The sequence below is a fragment of the Camelus dromedarius genome, chromosome 20 (genome assembly GCF_036321535.1).
Source record: "Camelus dromedarius isolate mCamDro1 chromosome 20, mCamDro1.pat, whole genome shotgun sequence".
NCBI classification, from domain to species: Eukaryota; Metazoa; Chordata; class Mammalia; order Artiodactyla; family Camelidae; genus Camelus; species Camelus dromedarius.
Genome location: NC_087455.1, coordinates 29,485,406 through 29,508,345, shown reverse-complemented (window position 1 = coordinate 29,508,345; position 22,940 = coordinate 29,485,406). Strand labels below are relative to the sequence as shown.

The 22,940-nt window shown below is 42.0% G+C and overlaps 1 protein-coding gene across 2 annotated transcripts in view; it reads left to right on the top strand.

Moving 5' to 3' along the window:
- Positions 1 to 22,940, top strand: part of GRHL2 (grainyhead like transcription factor 2) — a 142,767-nt gene that overhangs the window by 89,369 nt on the left and 30,458 nt on the right. For both annotated transcript variants that reach the window (XM_010981884.3, XM_010981883.3), the window contains exons 9-11: positions 14,313 to 14,471; positions 21,509 to 21,596; positions 22,085 to 22,224. In XM_010981884.3, coding sequence (XP_010980186.1) covers positions 14,313 to 14,471; positions 21,509 to 21,596; positions 22,085 to 22,224 — 387 coding nt within the window. The remainder of the gene's footprint in view (positions 1 to 14,312; positions 14,472 to 21,508; positions 21,597 to 22,084; positions 22,225 to 22,940) is intronic.

Below are 22,940 nucleotides of genomic sequence, written 5' to 3'. Positions count from 1 at the left end.
ACTTTTTCCTTTGATGCTGACCTGCATTTTCTTCTTCCCTCTCATTTAGGATAAACAGAAGAAAGGAAAGAAAGTGAAGCTCTACTCATTTAGTTTAATTTAATTACAGGAAAAAGTTTAGCCAGGGAAGGTGTTAAAACTATTAGTTAAAACGAGGTTGGGGGATTAGCCCCAGACTGCCAGCCGCAACCCAGCAGGGTTCTGGCGGAGCGGCTTGGGGTGCTTTCACCCAGAACCGGTTTCGCTGGCTTTGCCGCAGCATCTCTGCACAGTGACACCTGCCGCTGCCACCGCAGAAAGTGTCTCCAGCAGGATGTTTGTTTCCCCCGAGGGTCTGTGCAGCCTGGAAGCTCATGTCATATGAACCAGTGTCCCTGGGTCTCTAGGAATGACTCAGGTGGCATCCAGGAGGGTAAGGCTCTGAGCATCCTTGCTGTCACAGCCTGGAAATTGACAGAGGCTGGGGCACAGGGTGATAGAGAGGAAAAAGCACTGAAGTGGGGTTCAGGCATGGGACTAGCCAGCAGGCTTTGTGGCTTCCTCCTTCTGAGCTTCAGTTTCTCAGCTGCAAACTGGCGGGAAGGGGAACAGAGAGGGGTTGACAGAGTAAGGTCACAACCGTATGATTCTAATGAGAGGACCACCGGGCTACATTCTTTCACATGGCTCCCATTTTCAAGGTCATTTCCATTTTTCTTTCTCCCCCTTAGCCAAATGCTGGTACCTACACAGTAGATTTGTTGGTCACTAATCCTCTAGATGAGAAATTCCCATGCAAAACCCTATTGAATTACTGAAGAGCGGTGAGCTCAGATTCTTGGCACCGAGTGCCGTCTTTCTCTAGGTGATGACATCACCCCCAGAGCAGGAGCACACAAACCCTAATTACAGGCTCCTCTTTCTCCCCGATTTCTAAGGAGATTCTTGAAACTAGGCCCTTTATTTTTGTCTGGGGCAGTTTTCTCTGTTCACAGTGATTTCAGCAGTAAACCCACCTCGATGTGCTACAAAGGCCTCTCTCATGTGACCACAGAGAATCACTTGAGCATTAAGATGCTGCTCAGTGCCTTGAGGAACAAGTTTCCTTTTTTGTGTCTTTTCACCAGAACACTATACCCATTTCCTCCCGTTTCTGTGCCTCATCCTTCTCATGGTTCATGAACTATCTGAGATGAAGGAGGCTTCTTTCCATGAACCCTTTTTTAATCCCTCTGCAGCCAAGCTTTTTGGAATGATCTTGAGCCTGTGAAATCTTCCTCTTCCCTCGCCACCACTAAATAATCAAGCAAACAAGTAAACCCACTACGAGCTCACCCCCCAGTCTCTGTGATTTAAAAAGAAAATCTACTGTAAACTCAGTAGTATGGAATTCTATCTGCCCCGGGTTACCATCTGCAGCCTTTGAGCCCAGCACCTCTGTCTGCAGTAGAGAGACTGCCTTCTGGAGTGACGCCCACCCCACCCTGCCTCCCACCCTTTCTCTGGAGTTACAGGAGGGGACTCTGCTTTGCGAGGGGAAGGTTCTTCCTGAATTTTGGTGTTTGGGAGGAACTTGACAGGAAGTCCTATACCGAAGACATAGATAAGGCATATGTTTTCATCCTTGTTAACAGATTTTTGTGGTGAGATTGGGGATGGGCAGGGCCGAAAACTGGTTGGGGTAGGGTGGGGAGCAGAGAGGCTGAGAGAGATCATGGATCATTTTCCTGTGCATCTCAGATTCTGATCCTTCCAAATGTCAACTTTCTTCATAGCAGGCACTGCTAGATTGGGCAAGTGGAAAAGGTGGACTTTGAACTGACATCCCTCTGAATCCAGAGTCCATTTCTTCAGCCATCCCAACAGGGGGATAGCTATAATTTTTTTTTTAAAACCAAAGAAGTTTATAAATTTCCTTCCCGAAGAAATTTATAGGGTACAACCTAGGAAGGTCCAGAAAGAAAGAGATCAAAGGAGCAGCCTCATTTCCTTGAGGAAAGCAGTTCAATCAAGTCCCTCTGCTTTTGCCATTCTCTATCCCCCACACCTGCCAACAAAGACGGGCCACTGGTCCAATGCTTCTAGCAACAGGTCTTTCCTAGCCATGCCTTTAGTTGTCCTGGTTCATCACCTGTTGATGTCACATACGTACTGGCCAGAATGAATATGGGAGTGAGGACTATTTGGACTCCTTGCTCTCCTCGACTGAGCTCGTGTGTATGTGTGCGTGTTAGCCTGATATCAGTGACCTCATCTGTGCCGTCACTGCCTCGCTCACTCTGTATTAATTGAAGATCATACTGTGCTTTCTAATATTGCAGTTCTGAGGTGTACCAGTGTTTTCGTCTCCATACCTTACACATTCATGCTCCATTTTCCCCACTTCTCTCTCCTTTCCCTGGGACCCTGAACTTCAGTTTCATACTCATTTATGTTATTTCTGTACACTTTTCTTCTTTGCTTTTTTTTTTTCACTGTTATGAACAGTGAAGACTGTTCCTTACTCTTTTTTGCAATACCATGCAGGAAGCACAGCATGAAAAAATCCAAAGCAAGAATGACAGTTGTTATTAGAGCAAATGAAGGTTGCAGAAGGCACACAGTGGCTATCTGCTTTCTGTTTGCAACTTAAGAAATATAGTAAACGGAAACCCATGTTTACCAGGCTGGTAAATTGGATCAGTATTTACACATGAGCAGTATTTTATAGATAGATTCCTCTCACTTTGGATTCCTTTGGATGCTTCAAATGAATGGCATTTACCAAAGAGATTGACATGTAATTTTTGAAATCAAGAAAAGATGCAAGCTGAGAGGGTGCATGTTGATATTCCCTCTGGGCCCTATTTCCCTGAATATCTTTGCCTTATTTATTGCATTTGCATCTGACTTTGCGCTAATACCAGGGAGATGTCACATGAGAACGGAGACCCAGTCTGATGCGCTGAGATGAGTTAGCTGGCTGAGCAGGGAAATACACATGACAGTTGGGAATAAAAGGTTCTCTTCCAGATTTGTAATTCCATGCTTGAGGAAGAAAATGAAGTTGATTTAATGCCCCAGCACTGCTCTGCAGCTGCCCTGGACCCTCTTGCCTTTATGCATTTGATGCGGCGCGTGTCAGGAATTGCTTCACCTTGTGAGACATAAACAAAGCCCTCATATCAGGTGACTTTCTTTTTTTTTTTTTTTTTTTTAATGAAGTCCAGGCTTCTTCCTTTTCTCCCTGCGTGGTCAACCTTTTCTCTTGCCAGTGCTGTCTTTTCAAGGTATAACCAGCGGTCAGCAAGCCCAGCCTCGCTTTTTACTCTATCAGCTACTGGTGGACAGGCAAACAGTGCATTGGTCCACGTGATCTCAGTTTTAGTAGCTCAGAAGACAGGCCGGTGCCAGCGGCAGTGCTCTGATCCCAGCCTACGTACAGGCAGTAAACTGGAGAAAATCTAAACATTCGAACCTTCTTGTACCCTGCAAACTATTCAGTCTCTTTTCACTAATTGAAAGACTGGCTTGAAATTTTAGTACCAAATCATGATGCATCCATTAAAATTGTCCCAATTTATTATTTCTCACCCTCCTTCCTTTTCTCTCTCTCTCAGCACTTCTTTTTTGGTCTAAAAGATCTGATCAGTATTTATGGGGTCCCCACTGTGTGTCAAGCAGAGCACTTTACAATGTTAATGTTTTTAATAGTTGTGATGAATCATGCCTTCCAACCTGGACTGTGTTCTCTTTCTGCCAAACTCCAGTACTGGACGCCAGGGAGAAGAGAAGGTGTGTAAATACTGATTTTTTTTTTTTACTATACAATGATATCTTTCTAAAATGTAATTTTTTATTGAAGTATAGTTGATTTACAATGTTAGTTTCAGGTGTACAGCAAAGCAATTCAGTTATACATATACATACGTATATATTTTTTCAGCTTCTTTTCCATTATATGTTTTTACAATGAATTGGATATAGTTCCCTGTGCTATACAGTAGGCCCTTATTGTTTCTTTGTTTTATTAAATACTGATTTTTAGAATGAAAAGAGGACCCAAAGGACTGGCCAAAGAGGCCATACTGCTGAGTGCCCCATGGATTCGTGACCTATTTGGTTCCCCTGACCCCCGTCTCCTCTTTCTGCTTACAAGACAGTCCAGGATGAAATGGAGTTGATAAATATTAAGAAAAAGTTACATCTCAATGCTTTGCCTAAATAGGGCCCAGGTTTCAACAGGTCATCACATGGAAGATTAGAGAATGTAATAGGGCATCTTCTATGGTCTCCAAAGTGAAGAAGGGGTTGGGGAGGGGTCTTAAAAGGTTGAGACGCACACTGCAAAGCAGGGCAAATGGCTTTTTTATGTGTTAGCTAGGGCGTGGTGTGGGTGAGGGAAGTTTTAAAAGAGAAAGGTAAACATTTGCTGGAGTCTTTGATATTGAACTTAAACAAAGCCATGCCTTTGTTCCAGTTTTATAAGGTAATGGATGGCAGCAAAAGCTATAAAGCTGGAGTTAATTCATTTATAGAAGGAATAATCTTTGGAAAGCATCTCACCAGATATATCCATGGCCTGATCTGTTGTTAGAATGTGGAGTATCCATGGTTTCTGGCCCGAATCTGCTGAGGGCTCCGTAACTCACATGCGTGAACTGTTGTGTGTATGCAGAGAATTAGATGACAGAGTCAGATTACATAGACTGTGTGTGTGTGTGTGTGTGCGCGCGTGCGTGTGTGCACGTGTGCTGTGCACACACCATGGCTAATATTTATTCAGTGATTACCATATACCAGGCACTCTGCCAGGTGCTTTCTATACATTATGCAATATTCATATTTTAAGTGGATATCATTTTTCATTTAAATGATGAAGAGTTTAAAGCCCAGAGAGGTTAGCCAGCTTCCCTAAGCTTGCACAGCAAGTGCACAGGAGAGCTGGGATTCCTATCCCGGGAATGTGTGTTTGCAGCACGTGCTTTTTCCACACCGAGGTTTTGTCCAGGGAGGGGCCCGCCATAGTATCTTCTACATTAGCCCCGGCGAAGGGGCCGTCATTCCCTCGAAGCAGCTCGCCTGCTGGACGTCATGGGCGAGGCCAGGCAGTGGGAATTCACAGACAGACAAGCCAAGCAGAGTGTCTGCTCTCGGAGGACATTCTAGGGGCTGAGAACTCAGACATAACTGTAAATGACTCTACTGTGAGGCAGACAATGACAAAGATGCTAATGAAAACAGAATTACAATGCCAGGAGAGTTCTGGAGAGGGAGACAGCCCTGCTTTTGATTTTAAATTTTTTTCCCAATTTTTTATTTTAAAAATTGCAAATGAAAAGCTGAAAGAATAAGACAATTATGACCACATACGCTTCACCTAGATTGACTCTTTGTTAGGCTTTTGCCAGATTTGCTTTCCCTTTCCTCTCTCCCTCTCCCTCACACTCACCTACACTTCTCATCTGAAGATGTCAGCACATCGAGAGGGCGCTATTCTATGGGGTCCAGGGCACATGAGGGAGGGTGTGGCCCGTGAGCAGGTGGAATTGAGGCGTGTGGACCTGGGAAGGGGGCCCAGGTGGAAGGGCGGGGCGCTGAAAGGTGCAGAGACTGGGAAGCACAGGAGGACGGGAGGAGGTAGGAGTGGGCTGTGAAGAGGATGAGAGACGCCACGGGAGGGGATGAGATGTGAAGGGAGAGCTCAGGGTGGGCAAGAGGGGCAAGGTGGGAACTTTAGAGCTCCCCATTTAGGGGATGTGGAGGAAGAGGAACCCGAGAAGGAAGGGGTGGTTGTAAGGAGAGAACAGGAGAAGGAAGAGGGAGAGGAGGACAGAAGGAGGAAGTGGCAATGAAGTGGATGCTGCAGGCAGTGGTTTCTCACAGCCCGGGCCTCTGCAAACAGCAGCAGCATCACCTGGGGAAATCGCTAGGAATGCAGGTACTTGGACCTCCCACCTCAGACCAACTGAACTGGAAACTCTAGTGGGGCAGAATCTTAACATGTTTTAACATGGCCTCCTGGATGCCCAGGAGGGGCATTGAAAACCCCTGCTTATCAGGATGCTACTGAGAAGGCTGACTTTGAAAAAAGCAATTTCTTCAAGTAGCAGAGTATAGTCCAAAGTCAGATAAAAAAATAGTGACACGGCCTTGACTTACGGACAGTAACTTACATGTGCATGTGTTGAAAGGCGTGCGTCGCAGCATTGGTTACAAGGTGAAAAGACAGGAAACAGCTTCATATTAGAGAAATTGTTACTCCCTATACATGGCTCTTTAGAAAAAGAAACAGCTGCTTGTGTTAGCTCACAGCGAAAAAAAATGCGACAATGAATATATGTATGTTCATGTATAAACTGAAAAATTGTGCTCTTCACTGGAATCTGACACAACATTGTAAAATGACTATAACTTAATAAAAAATGTTTAAAAAAAAAAGAAAAAGAAACAGCTGCCTTCCAAATGTACCATCAAGCGAGAAAAGGAGGCGGCAGAACCATGTGTTTACTTCGCCACCATTTGTACAGAAAAGAAAAGGCTATGAATTTGCATAGCATGTTTCTAGAAGGAGACACGAGAACATGTAGGCCACTCAAGGAACTCTTGGTTGGGGGGCAGTGCTGGTGGGGGGCGGGGTGTATGGTTTCCACGGTTGACTCTTTTGAACTTTGTGCTAGATTCAGGTATGACAAACTCAAAACAAGTTTCAAGTATTAAACAAGAACAGGAAAGGTTTAAAATAATAACAAATGGTCAGAAATGTGAGTGAGTGACTCAGTCTTGGCTTAAATTCTTCCTCGGACTGGGAGCTCATTATGTATGAAACAGCCCCACCCACTGTTACCCAACGTCCAAATTCTTCCTTTTCCTGAGGTGCTGTTTCACAAGACCCGTCCAGGTGACAGAGCAGCGTGGCAGAGGCCGGCCACCTGCAGAGCAAGGGAGGCCCTGCCTGAGAGAGTTCGCCCTTCTTCTCGCCCCGACCAAGCCTGGGACTCTGCTCCTCCTAGAGTGTCACACAGAGATAGTGTCTGTGTTTTTTGAATCAATTCACCTTCATTAAATACCTCTTTATTCAGATTAATGTGAATATAACTAATCTACTTTTTAAAATTTATTTTTATTGAAGTACAATCAGTTTACAGTGTTGAGTCAGTTTCTGGGTACAGCTCAGTACTTCAGTCACACAGGAACATGCATATATTCATTTTCATATTCTTTTTCACTGTAAGTTACTACAAGATATTGAATATAGTTCCCTGTGCTGCACAGTATGAACTTATTTGTCAGATTTTGTGAGAATCCTCCTGTATTTCGAAACGAGAGACACGCTGCCAGAGTTCAGTAGGTGTTCTGTGAGATTCAGTGAGTTTGTAGATGTAATTCTTGGTGTATTTGTGGGAGAGGGTGAGCTGTGAGTCTCTCTACTCTGCCATCTTGGCTCCTGGACCCTAACCTACTTTTGAATCATTTGGAAAGAGCATCACAAAATGCCTTGGGAGAGAATCTGATAGGAAGCTATTGGAAGGAGGGCTTGAATTGGGGGACCAGGGATGAGCAGGAAGCCAGCCTTGTGGCATCACTGGGGAGGTAATAAGTATGGGGCTTTATTGACTGTGCAGTGGGGGCAAGGAGGAGCTTGGAGTCAGAGACTAGGCTGGCCGGGCGACCAGGCATCGGAGATACCTGAAGATGAGACCATGGCGATGCTAGTCAGCTGCTTTAGATTTTCATGCCACTTTACGCCTTAAAAACATATTCTCACTTTAAAGTGTCACGGTGCCAAGGTAAGGATTATTACACTCATAACAGATTAGGTGAATGAGGCCCAGAAAGGTTTAACAATTAGTCCAAGGCCATAGTGTCAGGATTTGCACCAGGGACATGCTTTCGAGCCTCCTGCACACTTTTTTCCTCGCTGCGCTTTCCTCTCATTTCACCCTCCAGCTTCAGAGAAAGCTCTGTCTTTCGTCTTACAAAGCTTCCCTTGTGAGTTGATCCCATTTAATCCCTGCTTCCTGGGCTCTTACCTCTCACAAGTCCTCCTCTCTGCAGCCTGGCGTGCATCCTCTCTTGCTGCGTGAACACCTCCTGCATCTTGGAAGAACACCTCTGCATGTGCTGCCCATGGGCCGCCTTCCTGCCCACCCCTCCTTCCTCTGCCAGACTGCCCAGCCGAGGTGCCCCCTCTCCACCTTCCTGTCCTGGCTCACTCGCCCCAGCAATCGGACTTCCCGTCCTTCCCTCCATGAGTCTGGCATCTGGAAGGGGCACAGACCCTCTACTTCTGATCCTGGTGGCCGTTGCTCAGTCTTCCCTCTGTCCTCTCTGTAACCTGGATGTTGGGTACTGTGGTCACCATTCTCTCTGCCCTTGGCCTCAGGAATATACCCTTAACCTCATCAAGGGTTCGTTCCTTGATCACAGTGATACAAGCATCTTGGTTGGCCTCTTCTGTCACCAACTGCCTTTTTTCTGGCTCTTTCTGAACCTCCCCAGCATGAATCCTCCTCTCCCATTAGGCTGGTCTCTTCACTCTTTTGAGAGCCAGCATACGCTTTCTTCTCTTCCATGTCTCTTTCTTCTAGATCAGGACTTCTATGGGAAATCTTCCCTTGTTGAACTCTGTCCTTTTTTCCAAGTTCTTACAAGACATAGCCTGAGCTATTCGACTTAGTAACTACTCACGTCTACCCCACCACAGTGAGAGATGTTCTATCTCCCCTCTTCCTTGAGGGCAGGGCTCTACCATGGACTTCTGTATCTCCCATGACATCTCCATACAGCATCTTCGGTAGCATATATACATATACGTACATACATACATTCATCCTGATTAGATAGTTGGTGCTCAATTTGTGTGTGTTGATATAGAGATAGATAACATTTTTTGAGGATAATCTGGCTAGAGCAGCTAACTCTGCTGTATCATCTTGACAACTTCAGCTACTAAAAAAAGCAATCTTGGCTTATAGGAGGTTTTGTTTATGAAAGCAAGAACATGGCTAAAGAGGAAAATGTGTATGTAGAAAAGTAATTTTCTCTTCATTCACTGGGCAAACATTTGTTGAGTATGTCCTGTGGGCCTGGCCCTGAGACTAGAGTGAGCTTGAGGCAGCCAAAGGCCCTCCTCTTATGGGCTTACGTTCACTTGGAGCAGACACATGATTAAGCACTCAACAAATAAACAGGACAAATCCAAATACTGTTGAGGACTATGAAGAAACTTGAGCAGAGCAGTGTGGTGGAATGTGATGCTGATCGTGGGCTGAGGTGGGAGGAGGAGGAGAAAGCCAGCTCTAGACAGGTGGTTAAGGCAGGGATTCCTGAAGAGCGGACCCTGGACTGAAATCTGAGTGAGCAGAGGGAGCTAGTGTGTGACGATCAGCAGGAACAGCCTTGGAGGTGGAGGGCACAGCACAGAGCAAAGGCTGTCCACTGGGGACAAGCTTGGTATATTCTGGAAATGGAGAATATTGAGAACTAAAAGAATATGGAAAACTGTGGTAGGATGTGTGAGTAAACCAGATGTGTATCTGTGCATACCCACAGTATCTGTAGGAGAAAATACAGGAATATATTATCAGGTTTTAAATTGCTCCCTTCTGGTGCCATATAAATGGAAGTGTCAGAAAATCCAGAAGTTTCTGAGATCTTCAACAAAATAGCAAGCTTTCTGAGGGCAGGGAATCTGTCTCAGCATTCTTGTGTCCCACCTTGTCACATAATACCAGGCACAGAGAGAGGCTACTTGATAAATATTTGATGAATTAGTACATGGAGGAAATAAGTAATTGCTCACGACTGAGATTTCACATGTTAATATTTACTTTTAGTCTATCTTTCTGTCTCAATTTGGCTTTATCTCTGCACCAAATGCAATCATAGAAATGGGAAAAAAATGCTGAAAGGTAAGAAAACCATCTATAAAAAGGTCTTTAATAATTCTAAGAACCAAGAAGAAAACAGAGTATGGAAACTGTAAGAGACACTTACGTATTTGTGCATTGTTTGCGTTTTACAGTGAAAGTGCTGATTTCTTGATATATGCCTGTCCCTGTAATTTGGAGGCTAATGTGTGTGCAGTTTCTTGTAGAAGAGCTCTTTAGAGTATCAACCTTAGGAAATAAGTAGCTTTTTTAGTCTTTAATCATAGGATCTTCTTGAAGATGCAAATACAATTGTTTAAAGAGGAAAATAAATACTCCCCATCAAATTATGGACATTATGATTTTTCAAATCCCAAATTGCTTTGTGAATGAAGATTGGCCCATTTACTTTAATGGCAAGCTGTCAGAAAAATCTTAGGAGTTCATAATCAAGTTAATGTAGCAATTCTAAGCCCATTGATCTGTGTTTATTTTAATAAATCTTACTACACACATAATGTTCAACTGAGAGATATTATATAACCTGGGCAAAGTTGCTTTTCTTGTATAAGGACTACAAAATGGGAATTGCAATTCATGTGTCAAAAAATGATTTTATTAAAAATTGTCAGTTACCACGAGACAGCCTCTACTTCTGGAAAGTTCTTGGTACCTTTACAAATGATCAATTTGAATCAATCTTTGAACGATGACAAAATTAAAATGGTATCTATTATCTGCCTGGATACACCTGATTCAACTAAATTTTTTTAAAATAAATTATGTACTGTAAGAATTATAGGAAAACAGCATTCATAGCTCTCGGTTGACAGACCAATTGTTCACGGCATTTCTTTACATAACCAGGGCTCCTACTGAAGTTAAAAAGAACATTCTGTGCTTGACATTTGGATGAACACTTGGTAAGGTAAAGCATACCTTTTCCCTAAGTTTCTGTAATACACATTTACAAACAGTGCTTTGTAGATAAACTTCCAAGAAATTTGCTCTCACATTAGCCTGCTGTGCATAGAGCTGGGACATGGTTGGGTTTGCAAGATGAAACAAATGAATGCTTATCAGTCCCAAGCCAAGGTTTTAGTTAATGTGCTTGCATGCCTCCCAACCCCCCAGCTGCAGTTAAAGTTCAACCATTTGGGTTTTAAGTGCAGTACAGCGAGACTATGATACCATCAAGCACATAGACTGTGCTTTGCAATTGGAGCAGATATCCAGGCAAGAAGAAAGCAGTGCTAATCCCATTATAAAATCTCTGCTTGTTGGGATAACGCTGGGAGCTGGCACCACGATGTAGCAGAGAAGGCAGGTTCTCATGTTTGCTTTCTATAGGATCAGGATGTCATGAATCAAAGAGGGTCCACTAGCTCTTCTATGAAGGACCTTTCTCCACTAAGAGGACCTACGTCTAAGTGTCCGCTGGTAGAGTCCAGTGTGTTGTAGCTCATTTGACCTTTAAGCCCTTGTTTACTGGGGGGGGGGGTTGCTGAGGGTTATGCTCCCCCATGGAGGATTTAGTCTGTACTGTTGGATATTGCCAGTAAAAATCTGTTATTTCAGTGGCTCTGTCCCACTCTAGTGGCCCTTATAAATACACATGTTTCGGTAGGTAAGCTTTCTTAGTTGAGACTTGGATCTGACCAGGACACATTTAATACTGCCTCCTGCCTGTCTGGGTGGATGCCCACTGTGAGTCATGTGTGGGGGATCAGTGAGCCAACCAGGAATCCTAACAGCTTAGGAAATACAGGGCACTGTTCTCGCCTGGCTTCTGCAGCACTAGGCAGGCTTTGTGAGGGAGAGGAACGAACCAGTCTGGGTCGAGGCCCCTGTGGCTTACAGCCACCAGCAGGAAGATTTCTACTTGAAATATATAGCCAAGAATATACACAACCGCATGGCTCATCAGAGTGATCGTCTGATTTGCTGGCATAAAGCTGTGCTGATTTACACATTCTGGCCAAGATAACCCTTTTGCCAGTAATGACAGTAACAGTAAAAGAAGTCAAGTGTCCCTAGGAAAGTATGCTTTTATTTTTTGACCTGAAGATCAGCATTTGACGAAGCTGTTGTAATCTTCAGAGCACCACTGTGTTGTCTTTCCTTCCCCAGCCGTCCTCCGATTTCTGTGACCGCAGGGGCCGTAACTGGTGCCTCTGAGCGGGCACCTAGTGCGGTCTCGGGGGCGTGGTGAGTATGTCTGTGGCACGAATGACCGTCCTCTGCAGTGAGGGCATCTCCAGGAGCAGCGGGCAGCACATTCTGTTTATTTCCCCTTGGACGCTCGGTAGGAGAAACAGGCACGGCAGTCTTTCCTACTGACCTTCGTCACTCAGCAGCCCTAAACCACTTGACATCTGCGTCTTGAGTCACTCTGTCTTCACGACTCCTAAATAATAAACAAGTATTTGTGAAATCCCTGGTCGTATCCCTGTGTCTCTGTGGGCTTTGCGTTTCACTTTGTCCTCCAAGTTCAGGGCTCCGTGTTCTCGCCGCCTCTGCACACACATCACTCTCCGTGGAGAGCCCTCACCGCCGTGTGCTGGTCATCGCTGGATTGCCCGTCTGTCCTCCCCTTGGACTGGCAGCTCCGTGAGGCTGGAGTCTGGCTTTCTTCTGTATCCCCAGTGCCTAACACTGTGTTTGACCTACTGTGGACTGTACGTTGATGTTTATAGAATGAATGAATGACTGAATGGATAAAAGGGATGAATGTGCAAAATGACCATATTTGTGGTGAGATCATCTTTAGGCATTTGTTTTCAGACATGGCTGGAGAAGTGAGGTCCTGTGGCCTGGGGCGCAGGGTGGTTGTAATTGGCATGTCGCTGAGACCTGTCATCTGGCCTTGACCACTGTCAATGTGGTGCCTTGCTAATGTGTTTCTCATCACCAAGTAAGATGCTCAGAAATAAAGAATGATCCTTGTGTGGATATAGCACTAAAAATGAGAGATCCGAAGGCTTGCAGGCATAGGGCTTGAAATGAATTAAGTCAGGCCTGGTAGTTATGTCAAAAATTCAAAAAATGGCTTTTAAGATGCAGCTTCTGGCAGTGGTGCCTTGCTTTCTGCAGGGCTGTTCTCTGTGGTGTGAAAGGCTTCAGGTCCCAGGTTTGAAGGTGAATGAAAACGTCAAGGGGATCAAATCAAACAAGAGTCAGATAATACATCAGATGAAACGGTTTTCAGAATACCTAACTGTACAATTTAAGAACAGTGGGTTTAAAATTTTCTGTTACATAAAAACAACACTTAGGGTATTGAATGAAAATAGCACTGAGAGTATAATACAGTGTGCTTCCTTTTCCCCCAGAGACCTCCTACTCATGTGGTTTCCACAAGTCTAGGTGCTGCCCTCAAACCCCTGGTCCACGATAACTCACCTTAAAACAGTGTATATTGACGTCACCACACTATATAAAAGGAGGCTAAACTTCGTCACTTATTCTCCTCCCTTTATTCCTCCCAAGATTTTATAATAAAATTACCGTTTTCAGTTCTCTTGAGCAGTGCTATCGTCTTTCGTCGTTTGCTTGATTTTCCACGTTTTCAGAGTCACGTCATTTTTGTTGTGTCTCTTGACACCTCATGCTGTGAGAGGAAGATGCCGGTGTCCTTACCGCCCTGCGTCCCTCCTGTCTCCTGTCTCACCGTTGCCAGCTCTTCTTTTACTTTTTCACTGAGTGAAAGCGTGTTCGTATTGATATTCTGTTCTGCAGGGAGGGATTTAACAATGGTTCAAAGGGAAAATTGAAAACCAAAGACAAGAAGTGACTTTCCTGAGGTCTTTTAGCTGGTTAGTGCTAGAGCTGGGACTAAAGCCTGGGGCTCTGGACTCTCAATCTAGTGGGCTTTCCAGGTGAACTCACTGACCTCATTCATCAGATGTTTACTGAATGCTTATTCCCTGCCAGGCACTACATTAGGTACGAGTAATGCAAAAATAATTAGAAGTTGTCTCAACTCTCATAATCTCACTCAGGTAGGAGAGACAGATGTGTAAACAAATAACTATGTTCCAGTGCAATAAGGCACAGAGGAAGGGGTTGCATGGCTTAATTTTTTATCCCACGGGTTAGAGATGAGAGAAATTGACATAATTATTAGAAGTGACAGTTTTAACACGTTGAGAAGACAGTATTTCACCCAGTTAACTTATGCATGTTTGAAAACTAAGTGAGACTTTGCTGATGCCATTAAAGGGAAGTAGTTTAAATTGTCTGTTTTAAAATTGAATATAAAAGCAAAATTTTTATCAATTTATAATAATAAGTTATATAAGAAATCATGTTTTATGCATTCAACACTTTTTCTGTGAGAAGATCCAAATATTCTTCAGTTATCCTTATCGGTTTGTTTAGTATTTTGATTTTTAAGTCTAAGGCTTATGCTTTTTTTTATAGATCTTCTTTATGGTGACCTGTGAAATTTTCCTTTTTTTTTCTTTTTTCTTCCTCTCTCAGATTTTCATCACCGTGAATTGCCTGAGCACAGATTTCTCCTCCCAAAAAGGGGTGAAAGGACTTCCTCTGATGATTCAGATTGACACATACAGTTATAATAATCGTAGCAATAAACCCATTCATAGAGCTTATTGCCAGATCAAGGTCTTCTGCGACAAAGTGAGTAAAAATGACAGTTTGTCATAAAGGTATTTTTGTTATTAGATATTACTTTGAATGACATTTCCCCCTTGTCACCTTCTCTTGTCTAGTGGTGTCAAAATAATCACTTACCGACCACAGCGGGAGTGGTAATCTTTCATCCTCATTCCGATTAGATAGCAAGGGAGCCATCAGTCACCTGCGTTATGTTTTCTTTGTAGTCAGTCATTCTACCACTAATTTAACGACTGATTGACGTTGCACTGTGCTGTGAGTCTGACTCACTTAGATAACTGAAATAAGGGATTAACAGTTTTTAGTAGGTATATAGATCCTGTCCCAGAACATATCAGTATAACCCTTATTGTTTTATGAGTTAAATGGGTTCTCATCTAGAGCCTTTTGGAATGGAAATGGTACCAATAAAATAAGTTCATTCCTCAGGAGATTAGTTTTTGAATCTTCCTGAACTCCCCCATAAGAGACAGAACAATTAGAACAGCCAAGATTAAAATCCCATGATGATGTGACAGGAGACCCTTACAAACCCCAGATGTGAATGGGACCAAGCATCGACAATTTCAAGACCTGTGTGATGTCAGCGTCGTGAGGGAAAGTAGTGGGACCACTTGATGACCAAAGAACAGGGAACCTACAAAACTGATCCAGGGTACTGGAGAGTGAAGTGGACCACCTGAGGGCAGTACGTGAAACTGGGGTGGGAGGGTGTGAACTGTGCAGACTCCAGTTTACTGGTCGGTGCAAGGGGACAGAACATTGATGTGTTTGAAGGGTTTGGGGCTCTATAAACTCTGGAAAGGTATAAATGGAAGCTCTCTTCTAGGATAAAGTCCTGCTCTGAGAAAAGCCTCCTGAGAGTAGAATCCAAGTTAAATTGGACCAAAAAAAAAAAAAAAGTTCAAAGGAAAGAGAAGTTTCAAATAAAAAGGAAGAGGGGAAAGGATACAGAGTAGGCAGATCTCAGGAAATACAAGACTATTTTCTTTTATCACTTTGTGAATACAGTTGAACAGGAAAATGAGAGTCATGATGCTAGACTACCCTAGCCCTCTCATTTCACTTAGAAATGACTAGCAGAAACAAAAGCAGTTGAATTCCATACAATGTCTCATGAAACAAAGATGAAAAATTGACTTCTGGTGGACAATGCTTGCCAGAAAGACTTGCCCACAAAACAGGTGAACTCTGTAGCCTAATATTCCAAAATGAGCCAAATGAAACTGAGAAAAGTCATAGGAATGATGAAGAACAACATAAGTCACAATTTGAAAAACTCAGACATGGGATGTTCGGAGAACAGAATGACTTGAAAAGAGATCTGATAGAATCAGGAAAAAATTTAAAGCAAAAAATTAAAATATTTCAGAAGTAAAGACTACACTGCGAGCAACACAAGAGTGAATAAATATAGAAGATAATGCCTTAAGAGAAACACAGGTTGAAAAATAGCAGAATTTTAAAAATCAGAAGAAATGAAGAAACATGTAAGAGGAAATAATAGACACAGGAGCCAGGTAAAGAAGAGCCAATAGACATACAATATGAATCTTTGAGGAAGTAACAGTGGAAAAGAAGAAATGCCAAAAGTGATAAACCAGGAAAACTTAAAATTAAAAGTGTATATATTTAAATGGCATACACGCTCTTGGGAAATTTGATTCAGGGTAGCCATATCAAATTGTTAAGCTGTTGGACTTTAAAAATATCCTTTGGGCATCTAAGAAATTTAAAATAAAGAATAAGTCATTTATAAGGAAACTTTTAATATCAAAGTTCTCAACAGCAACACCTTGCCAGAAGATAACGATATTTAAAGTAATCAAGTAAAGAAAATGTAAGCCAAGGATTTTATGTCTAGCCAAGCTGATTTTCAAGTATAAAGACTACAGGCAAAAGCAAAACAAAATAAAACAAACACAAAACTACCAATGAACAAACAAGCAAAAATCCAGGGAATATGCTTCTTGGGGAATCTAGTAAAGAGCAAACTTTAGACAACCAATATGGTGGTAAAGGCACGGATAAAAGGACTGATGGTGCACATTAAGTGTAGATTTACTTACAGAGCTAATTTTAAATGATGCGGGAGACAGTCATGGCAGTCTATGTTCTGACAATGTAGACATAGTGCAATTATTTAAAAATTAGGGAGGATGGGAAGAGACTATGAAAAGTAGAATAAGGTGGTAACTGCCATAAGCGTTAACTGGACATAAAAGGGGAATTCAGATTAAATCCTGGGGAGAGGAGAAGAAGGGGAGAAAGAGGTTAGTGGCTAATTCGGAATTTCCCAGCATTCTTTTTTTTTTTTTAATTGAAGTATACTTGATTTACAATGTTGTGTTAGTTTCTGGTATATAGCAGAGTGATTCAATTATACATATAAATATTCTTTTTCCTATTCTTTCATACTCTTAAAGGTGCTGCAGTCAGGTGTATCAAAGATAGACCATGCCATTAGGATGTCTGAGTTGTAGTTTAGCAGTGAAAGAGAGTAGGAGGAGGTGGGCGTTTGTGAACAGAAGGCAGAGACGGTCAGGAGAAGAGAGAAGGGAAACCATCGACTGGAACTGCACTGGGCTTAAAGACATGCATGCAGCCTGGCAGCAAATAGCTCTGAAACCCTGACAGCCTTTCAGGTTGTGATGATCTCAGTTAGTGCTAATCGTCAGAGTGGCACAGCCCTCTCAGGGACAGTCAGGTGGCCTCTATGTGGCCTCTGCAGAGGCCATTTAAGTCGACAGACACAGTTGCGCGGATAAGAACACTGCCCGCGAGCACAAGTAACTCCCCAGAGTCACTTGGTGAGAAAGTCAAGGAGCTGGATGTAAATCCAGTTCTGATTCCAGACTCATACTCCTTATATCTTTATTTTTTATTTTTTTAACCTTTTTAAATTGAAGTACAGTCAGTTACAATGTGTCAATTTCTGGTATACAATACAATGTCCCAGTCATGCAGATACATATATATATTTTTCATATTCTTTTTCATTAAAGTTTATTACAAGATATTGAATATAGTTCCCTGTGCTATACAGAAGAAGCTTTTTTAAAAAAATCTATTTTTATGTATAGTGGTTAACATTTGTAAATCTCAAACATATGTCTTTAATTCAGCATATTAAACATTATGAATGCATTTTCAAATGATGTACAACATGGAATTTTTAAAGTACAAATGGGAGCACATTTAAGCAATTTGAATTCCCTTACTTTACCCCACAAATTTCAAGGGAGATGGTACAACCCCCTCCATGACTTTCCTTCCTGAAAGTGAGGAGTAAGATTAAGAGCAAGGAGAAAGGGAGGGAAGGATGGAACAGAAGCCCCGGGCTGTCCATTTACCTTTATGTCATAGTTGGAATTGAAAGTAGGAAAGAGAGGGCTTAAGGCACACTCATATAATTATTTTTCTCAACAGAGTTGTTCCAATAAATAGTAAAAATTAAAACAAAACAAGAATGCAGAATGAATAGAGACTGTTGTATTATTGCATTGTTGCTCATTTATGTTCTAGAATGAGAGGGACTCTAAGAAGTTAGTGATGTAAAGAGTTGCTAGTGGGTAGTATTTACTTCACACGTCCTGATGTGGAGAGAAAACCCATAAGGAAGAAATCTCACGGGACAAGCAGGGTGTATTAAGCTTAACCGTTATTAATTTTTCTGATAAGCTAGACATAAAATCTTTTATTATAATTTGTTATCATATTTCCAGCTCTAATCTCAAAATCCAGACAAAACTCACTCCTAGGAGGTTGAAAAGAGAAACAGTTTAATTCTTGCACTTTGAACTTTCTTCTAAAGCAAAAAAATTAAGAGCTATTCCGTTTTAAAACTGTAAATTTCCCAATCACAGTCCAAAGTTTTAAACAGATGGACTTCTGTACTATTTTTAGTTCCCAAGCTTGATTTCTAATTAATGCACCTGTGAAATTGCAGATGAAATTAAAGGCTTTCTCTAACTTTTTTTTTGATATTATGATACTTCTATTGAAATACATATGTTTGGGAATTTAAAAAAATTCAGGAGCTGTCTATTAGCTTTGCCTACATCAATACTTATATGCATATCTGTATATTTAATTACTTCCATTATCTCTCATGAAAAACAAGAATTTCATTACTGCAAACAACTATATATTGTTCAGAACTTGAGAATAAAGCCATTCTCTTTAATTTTTTTCTCTTTATTAATTCTTGTTTAGAATGATCTTGGAGGCAATGGCTGTTAAAGATTATGAAGAGCTAAAGAATCCGCCCCTTGGTGTTTTCTTGGTACTTGGCCAACTTTAGGTTGACGCCACAGTCTTAAAATAAATTTAAGAGAAACAATTTAAGAGTCAAATAAAAAAACAAAGATCACCTCTCAAGAGGTGGCAAAAGTGATCATAAGATAATCAGGAACTACTCAGGCATATTTTTCAAATTTAACCCTCCATAGTAAACATATAGGTGGGGGAAATTATTCCAAATGATAAATTTGGTGTTTGTAGCAAATTATACTCTTCTGGAAGAACTAGATTTCTTTGCACTTTAGTAAGAGGGGAAAGAATATTTTCTAGAAGCTGTGGGTCACAGATAATCACAGGAAAGAAAGGAATTCTTGGAAGGTCATGTTCAAGGACACTTTCTCCATTTTAATTGAATGTATCAAAGCCTCCCCGGGTCATCGTGAAGTCAAAGCTTCATTTTAGAAATGAGAACTGTGGTTCTCCTAAATTTGAAAACTATCAGAATTATTTTCTAGTGCTGATATCTGGGCCTTCTGGGCAGGAAATTTCTTACATAGATGTGGCTCCAAGACTAGGCTCTACGGAGATCTACTCTTTTGTTTTAATCCTTTGGGTTTGGCTTATCAAAAAATACCTGTAAAAAAGTAAGCTGGTGACTATTTTCTAAAAATTGACGTTGAACATACATAAATCCAGAAACAGATTAGTTCTAGACGTTTTCCTCATAGAAATAGCACAAAACAAAACACTAATTTAGAAACAAAATTGTTTGACAAATCTTGGGGTGTGTCTTGGGTGAGCTGTAATTTATATAGGTAAAGTTCCACATTTCTACTTACACTGAATACTATATTGTACAGAACCTCAAATATGTAGAAAAAAATGTCTTACATGGACACAACAGAAAAATGAAAAATAGGGGCCTTTTGCTTATATTTCACACCCACTTGAACAAGGTAATGTCTGTGCATTTAACCCTCTATTTTTTGAAAATATTATATGTTATCTGGCCAAAAAAAAAAAAAAAAAAAAACAAAACTCTACAAAACCTTAGTATATCTTGAAGAGACTTCCAGAGGAAATATTTCTATATTTTAGCTCTTTCTTTGTATGAATTTCCACGGTTTATAAATATCAGTGACAATTCAAAACTTAAAAGTGAAGCACTGTGAGATAATTATTCCCTTTTGGTAGTAAGAAGTTTTTTGACAAAAAAATGCATATTTAAAATATCTGGTTAAAATATTTTAACTATCCAAATCTTACCTATGTAAAGCTATTAGAACTCACCGGGCACAGGGTAAGTGCCACGTAAGGGATTGGCTGTAATCACTCATTCTTCAAGAATCAGCTCTAAAGCCATGTCCTTTATGATGCCACAAATTCCCGTGGTGTCATGGCCTTACTTTGGCCAGAATTGGGAGTCTGCTTTTTTAAAAGTTTGATAAGCAAAAAAAATATTTCAATGTTTCAATTCAAACCATTTGTGTGTCCTTTTCTGGGAATTGCCTCTTTCACGACTCTTGTTCATTTTTTTATTGGCATGGTAGTTGCTTTTTAAATTTGAATCATTATTTACATATTAATGAGGTAATGCTTTACATGATATTTTATTGCAAGTTTTATCACCAATTTGTCCTTTGCTTTTTAATTGATTTGCGTGTGTGTGTAACAGAAGGATTAAATTTTTATACTCTCAAATCCGTCTCTTTTATACTTGGTAAGTTGGGGGCAGTTTCTAGAGGTAGAGTTGCTGGCCAGTCCACACTTTACTAGTCTTGAAATACGCTGCCACAAAGGGCAGGAACAGGAAATGCACATGTCAAATCTAGGGGAGGAGTTTCGGCTGGGAGGTGTCTACCTGGGTGTCACCTGTCTAGAATGTCGTAGAAAAATAAGTGAAGATCAATTCTTCTGCCGCAAGAATGGAGAGAGAGAAAGGAAAAGGCAACTGTGTTGGAACGTCTGTATTTGGGGAGTCAGAAGAGGAAGATGAGTTAGCAAAGCTGACATAGAAGAATGACCAGAAAGAGAAGAGGCTAACTGAAAAATCATCGTAGGCCAGGAAGGCAAGAGACATAACGTGATGGTCAACTGGTTAAGTCAGATGGATTTGGCAAGAGAAGCCAATGAAAAAGTCAGATTACAAGGAACAGAGGGGCAAAAAGGAGGTGAACAGACCAAACTCTTCTCTATTTGGTTGAATGAGCACCATCTCCAACAGCATATGAACATAGTAAAGCAAAACCCAAAATCATACTCGTATGGACCAAGTGATCTTACATCCTGTGCAGTTTCCTTACGCCCTCCTTCATTTCACTACCGTGATGATTTTTGAAAGTTCCATACCAGCAAGCAAAGGAAAAGCTGTATAGGGAATTCACGCTCAAGTCTAATGCCCTCTCCGTGCCTAGGAATGAGGTTGACGGGCCAATGCTTCGTCCTATGACGTTTTATTACAATCACTAAAGGTACTGAAGCGGCTTCACTGGGATAGGGAACTGGGTCTGGTCTTTCTGTAGGGAGTGAAAACTAGAGTTGTTTAAATAGGCAAGATACCAAAAAGGGGGGGAAACCTGGGGGAAGTGGCTCCCTTGGAAGCCAGCAATGTAGAGTAGACGAAGGGCCGGTCTCCGCCTTCAGAGCCGAGGCCTGGCCTCACCGGAGGGAAGGGGATGGAGCCACCTGCTCTCCTGCCCGCGTGTGGTTTCTCGCCCCTGTGACTTGTGCGCAGAAGGTCTTTTTTGCATGCTCTGGTCACATGTGCGGCTTTGTCTGCATTTGTTTTTCCCTGTCAGGGAGCAGAAAGAAAAATCCGAGATGAAGAGAGAAAGCAGAACAGGAAGAAGGGGAAAGGCCAGGCCTCCCAAACCCAGTGCAACAACTGTGAGTGTGGCTGCCGAGGGGTGGGCCTTGCCGCCCTGGGTCCCTGGGGAACGGGTGGAAAGGAGGGGGTTGCAAGTAAAACGCAGACATGCGAGGGCCGGCTTTCTTCTCCCTAGCAGTGGAGGCTGGGTGAGCCATCCCTGTGAGAAGCAGACAGAATCACATGATCACAGTGTTTGAGCAAGGAGGGGCTTTTCTAATATGGAGAGACCAACCCCCTCCTTCTGCAGACAAGGAATCTAGGGCTCAGAGAGGGACAGGGGGGCGAGGGAACCGGAGCTCCCCGTCGGGAGAGCTCACTCGAAGTCCCGCTCTTTCTGTTAGTTTGGTGGTAGGAGAGGAGAGGCTTTTAAGCTGTGTTCACATCTGTGGCATTTGGGAAACTTCAGAGGAGACAATCAGGAATTCTGGCTAAGACTAGAGCTTACAGGTGAGAGCTCTCAGTCGTTCGTAGCCCGCTCATGTGTGGGTTTTGTGATCGTGTCCAGCCTCTGATGGGAAGTTGGCAGCGATACCCTTACAGAAGAAGAGCGACATCACCTACTTCAAAACGATGCCCGATCTGCACTCCCAGCCAGTCCTCTTCATACCCGACGTTCACTTTGCAAACCTGCAGAGGACAGGACAGGTATGGCCTTACCTGCTAACATCCACTTGCCGTCCATCCGTGGGGCTAGCAGAGCCTTCAGATAGCATCACTTCAGGCACTGTTGACTTTAAAAATAAAACCTCCACTCCATGCATTGGGCAAAAAGTCAGTCATTTCCTACAGAAAATGGAATTTTTATAGAAAGGAACATCTCAGGGGAGGAAACCGACTTAGTAAGGGGAAGAAGACAGTGAGCTGTTATCTGTGAAGTGTTGACAAAGAAGTGAAAGAGGAAGAAAGTAAGGAGGCTGGTAACCTTTAAGAAAAGTTTTCTTTTGTTATTTTTGTCATGTGGGATCCGCCTGATGCAATGGAGCTCCATCTACTGGTGGGAAGTTGTACCTGTAACTTTTAACAGTGGCACAAGAGGAAGAATTCTTTGATTAAATAAAACTCTATCAACAAATTTTCCCTTAGTAAATTAACAGTTACTCTTGAATAGGTAAGTTATTCTACACCAAAAGAAAAGTGAGATTGTAGACAAGACTTTAAAAAAATAGTTTCTGTCTTCTAGGTATATGTAAAAGTGAAATTATGGAGATAATATTATAATAACATAAATGCCCAATAGGTAACTCCTTTGGTAGCTCAAGTTGGTGAAATATTATGCAGCCACTAAAATTATAATTATGGAAAGGATGTAGCAACACAGGAACCAGTTATGATAGTGTTTAGTGGGGATAAAAAATAGAATA